This window comes from Olea europaea, unplaced genomic scaffold (genome assembly GCF_002742605.1).
Source record: "Olea europaea var. sylvestris unplaced genomic scaffold, O_europaea_v1 scaffold2025, whole genome shotgun sequence".
In the NCBI taxonomy this organism is placed as follows: domain Eukaryota; kingdom Viridiplantae; phylum Streptophyta; class Magnoliopsida; order Lamiales; family Oleaceae; genus Olea; species Olea europaea.
The window spans coordinates 29482-33741 of record NW_019238145.1 but is presented as its reverse complement, the minus strand read 5'-3'; the positions used below and the strand labels follow the sequence as shown (position 1 = coordinate 33741).

General features: G+C 35.2%; 1 protein-coding gene across 2 annotated transcripts; it reads right to left on the bottom strand.

The window, feature by feature from the left end:
• Window positions 1-1693: 1693 nt before the first annotated feature.
• Window positions 1694-3691, bottom strand: LOC111379704 (stage V sporulation protein K-like). 2 transcript variants are annotated; one of them, XM_023003137.1, is made up of 5 exons: window positions 3229-3684; window positions 3017-3115; window positions 2794-2904; window positions 2387-2690; window positions 1694-2156 (listed from the first exon to the last, which is right to left on the bottom strand). In XM_023003137.1, exons 2-5 carry the CDS (start codon window positions 3092-3094, stop codon window positions 1978-1980), a joined length of 672 nt encoding a protein of 223 aa, XP_022858905.1. In that variant the 5' UTR covers window positions 3095-3115; window positions 3229-3684; the 3' UTR covers window positions 1694-1977. The 2 variants fall into 2 exon arrangements, with proteins under 2 accessions (XP_022858905.1, XP_022858904.1); XM_023003136.1 differs by having other exon boundaries at window positions 1695-2156; window positions 3233-3691.
• Between the last annotated feature and the right edge of the window lie 569 nt (window positions 3692-4260).

Sequence of the window (4260 nt, the reverse complement as noted above, 5' to 3'; positions counted from 1 at the left end):
CTCTATATTTCATTTTAACAAGTTTTTCTCTAGATTATTTTATTATTTTTCTACATTGAAAATTGAAACATTTTGAATGCATTGAATTATAGAGAGAGTTTAACTCTCCAAAATGTTAAATTAAAGAGTCTTTTTTATCATAATTTTAAGGATCGACTCTTTAAAATAGAGACAATCTCATATTTATAGAGTTTCTTGGAGATACTCTAAAGCATATTAAATAAATAACCAACTATTTAAGAACTTTTCTGCCTGACATGAAGAGAACGAAATATAGTGACAACGACATGAAAATATAAAAGAAAGATAAGGAGTAAATTGTGTGTTGCAAATTTCCCATCACTGATAGTATACTGCCAAAAGTTGCAACTCCACGTGGGGGATTGCACTTCTTGTAGAACCCCAAATAATTTTAAACACCTTAGTGGCACTAAGACATGAATATTGGATTGCTAAAGTATACTTCAAATTTTTAGTCTCATTTGAGACTCATTTACGACATAGAAAACATTCGATTTGGAAAATGATATCTAAAGAAAAGTTGTAGCTCTTTGAGTTAGTTTTCCAACGCACTTTGAATTACCTCAATCGGATATCAGGAGAAGAAGTTATGATAGAAATACTAAAGGCTGTACAGTATCAATCGAAGTACGCGAAATATGAAAAGTCAAATTCCTACACGATTTTCTAGCACCTTCTTAAACCTATAACTCCCACATAAATAGCACCCGTATTAATGAGTATTAGGCCCTTCACTTACCCCTAAATTGTGAGATTTTCACCTATAAATAGCCCCAATGTATACACATTTTTCACACCAAGACAAAAGCTTCTAAGCATAAAAGAGAAAGTTTTCAAATCTAAAAAAAAGAGAAAGGAGATGAAGGAAAATTAGTTTTTCCTAGAAGTTTTGGTGCTATCAAAAAGTTTTTTCCAAGCATCAATTCTCAAAAGAGTATTTTTTTTTTTTTGAAACATCAAAGGAGTGCATTTTTCAACAAAGTTCAAAGCATCAATCAAGATAGGTAGAGGTGCAAAGTGTTAATTCGTGTTAAGTTATAAGTTTCTAGCAAATGAAAATTTATGTTAATGTTTGTATGTCTAATGGTACCTCCGGTACGGCATACACCTCCATGTCTAATGGTACCTCCGGGTACGGCATGTACTTCCGGTCGAGGTATCGTGTTAAGTCATGACTCTGTGTTTGGGATTCTACCGAAAATCCTACTATGAAAAGGTTTCTAAAGTTACAGTTTTGAAATGTATAGCTTGATCACGAATGCACCAATGATATCTATTGAGTTTTTTCAACTCACGGGTTTAACCCCTTCTCTACAGATTGATATGATTCTACCTTGGGCCTGGATGATGGAAAAGATGGAGAGTGGTGCAACGAGCCCATGGAAAAACCCGGTGAACAAGTTATTTAGATTTATTTTTGTGAACGTTTTCAATGTTATTTCTTTAAAGTATTTGAATGACGCTGAATGCGAGAACAAGTTGTGTTTTCTTCAAATAAATTACGTTCCATTATTTTTTTATTCAGTATTTTATTTAAAGTATTCGAAAGGTTGTTGTTAAAACTATCATTGTAAAAATTAAGTTTCCACTAAAACATATTCTCCTATGACTAAACCACCGGTTAGTTAAGTTAAGTAAATAGCGTTCCGGTCCACAAGGGGTTGGGGCATTACACTTCTTCTCCTCTAATCTCCAACTATTTATACTTTAGTTATTTAGGTTTCGATTGTGTTTAAACCAAGCTGATGCTGGTCAGGAAAATTCCCATAAAAGAAAGATCAATATGTGCATGCATCAGGTGCCCACTTAAGGCGTAAGATTTGAGGTTACTACCGATAACTCACACTTGGTATGCCTCAGGGTGCTTGTGTGAAAAGACTAGTTAACATATGAAAAACTAGTTGTTTAACTTGCAATATAATGTTGCACCTCATAAATAATCACAAGAAGATCTAATCAGTAACAAATAAAACATCGAATCAGAAGAGGTCGTACCTTTCTCCTAGTCTTTGGCCCTGTATGGCCAACAAACTCGCCAACCAAATCTGTTCTCTGCACTTCAGTTACCTTGTCCGTAGCAAGAATCCCCACCATGTGAAGTAATTTTCCAAGGATCCGAGCAACCATGGTCTTACCTGTAAATAAATTGAAAAATAAAATAAAATGAGAAAGCACACCATAAAATCAAGAGAAATCCCAAACTATCTCAGTGTGGGTACTGCTGAAAATTCACTAAAAATAAGAAAATGATCAAAAGTTAATGATTTCCAAAATTGAAGCCACATCGAAAGTTACGCTACATGAATGTCTTTGAACTAAAACTTATGAGATTTTAGCAAGAATTTATACTACAAGGACAGTATACCTGTTCCTGGATTTCCAAGAAAGGCCATGTGAGGAGGTCTTCGGGGTCCAACTTTCAGGCCAAGGGCACGGCGTCTCTCATCTAAGAGCATCCCTTTTGCCCATTTCCTAAGTTGTAACTTAAGTGAATGTAAGCCCACAATGCTTGCTAATTCATTTTCAAGCGCATCCATCTTGGCTTTCGTCTCACTACATGCTTCAATAGCTCTACGTTTCCGCTGCTCTTCAAGATGCCTATGGAGTAGTTTCTGCAATTTCTCGCTTCCTTGACCTTGAGAGAGATGATTTAGAGGAGTCATGCCCTCCTGAATTTCGAATGATATATAATTAACAGCAATAAAGAAAGTACATGTAAGAGCAGTTAAAAAAAAAAAATTAGTAAATTAAAACAAATGGTACAAACTATACATTGTCTTCAGCACTGCCATCAGCATCAGACTCTAACAATGTTTTGACAGCTGAGTAGTCTTCAGATCGAAGTGAGTGCCAGACAGCCAGATGCAAAGGAGTCATCCCATTCTGCCAGAAAGATTCCCAAATAAAATCAGTTAAGACACCTTTATAAGAAAGTCACATGCAAACTTTAATTAATATTGAAGCTGAAAACAAACATAAGAAGCAAAAGACTTACATTTGCTTTGGATTCAACAAAAGCACCACGAGCTAGAAGCATCTTTACAGCTTCATTACACCCGTTCTTAGCAGCCATATGCAATGGAGTCTCTCCATACTGCCAATTTTAGTACAATGCAACTATATAATGAGATCACAGGAATGGATTAATTTTATTCTGAAAGAGTAAAACAGCCATGCATATTAGTCTATTACAAAGGAAAAACTTACACACCATGTTCTTGGCCTCCAATTCGACCTTTTCAGCTCCTGGCCAATCAAGAAGAAATTGCATTATCTCAACATTATTGTAACCAGCGGAAACATGGAGTGGTGTCTGTGCCATCTGTATCATAACACATTGGGAGAATATCCCATCCAAATTGAGCAATTAGTTTGTGTTGAAAACTTCATATATGTAAACAAATAAAACTGCATTTTGTAGGCAATTCTCACCAAGTATAGTACCCAGAGAAAAACATATATTTTGGAAATTATCATATGCCATTTGCCATGATTGTCTTTTCATGACAATAGAAGCTTCCACTAAGAGAAACAAAATAAATGCAACCCCAATTCTACTTGCGCAAGAGGAAACTATATATCAAAGCCAAAGATTGCGATTGCATTTTGTAAAATTATTATTCATGCAAGATCGTATACATGTAAAGGACACCAAATATCAAACCTTTACTGCGGCAAAATAAAATTAAATGAAGTTCTGGAATGCTACAGAAATTCTGTGTCATTGGAAGATTCCTATCAGATTAAAATGTGGCCTTGCAAAACAGAGATTAGACTAGCTATTGATTGTTGGTCTTAAAAAACAAGAAGTTCAAGAGATGAACTTTGTAGAATTAAGGATGCTAACATAGATACAGGTCATAGTAGAAGGAACAAGATAAGATATGAGAATATACACTAACAAATAGAAGTGGCACCAACTAAGAAAAAGTGGAGGCGACACTTGATGAGAATAAATTAAGGACATTTTGACTTAGGTGACCGAGCCTTCTCTGATCGAACACGTTTAAAGAGGGACAGGCAAACAAAAACCAACAGGCCCATTGTAGTTACTGAGAATCTTCAACTGGGTATAGCAATGAAGAGCACAGGGTCACAATTTGAAGTAATTATACCAAATTTATAAGGAACAAAACTTCAATTGATGTCGCAAGTAATGGGCAAGAGGTAAGGCGGAGAAATGGCTCAGTGAATAACTAAATAATGAAGGTCGAAGAAAGAACTCATATTGTAAAGGTT

Excerpts from the sequence above, each read along its gene's own strand:
- LOC111379704 (XM_023003136.1), bottom strand. The coding sequence starts at position 3,352 with ATGATACAGATGGCACAGACACCACTCCATGTTTCCGCTGGTTACAAT. Across the intron at positions 2,691-2,793 it reads ATGGCAGTGCTGAAGACAAT|GAGGGCATGACTCCTCTAAA; the intron begins GTATAGTTTGTA and ends TTCGAAATTCAG. Across the intron at positions 2,157-2,386 it reads TCTTGGAAATCCAGGAACAG|GTAAGACCATGGTTGCTCGG; the intron begins GTATACTGTCCT and ends ATTTATTTACAG.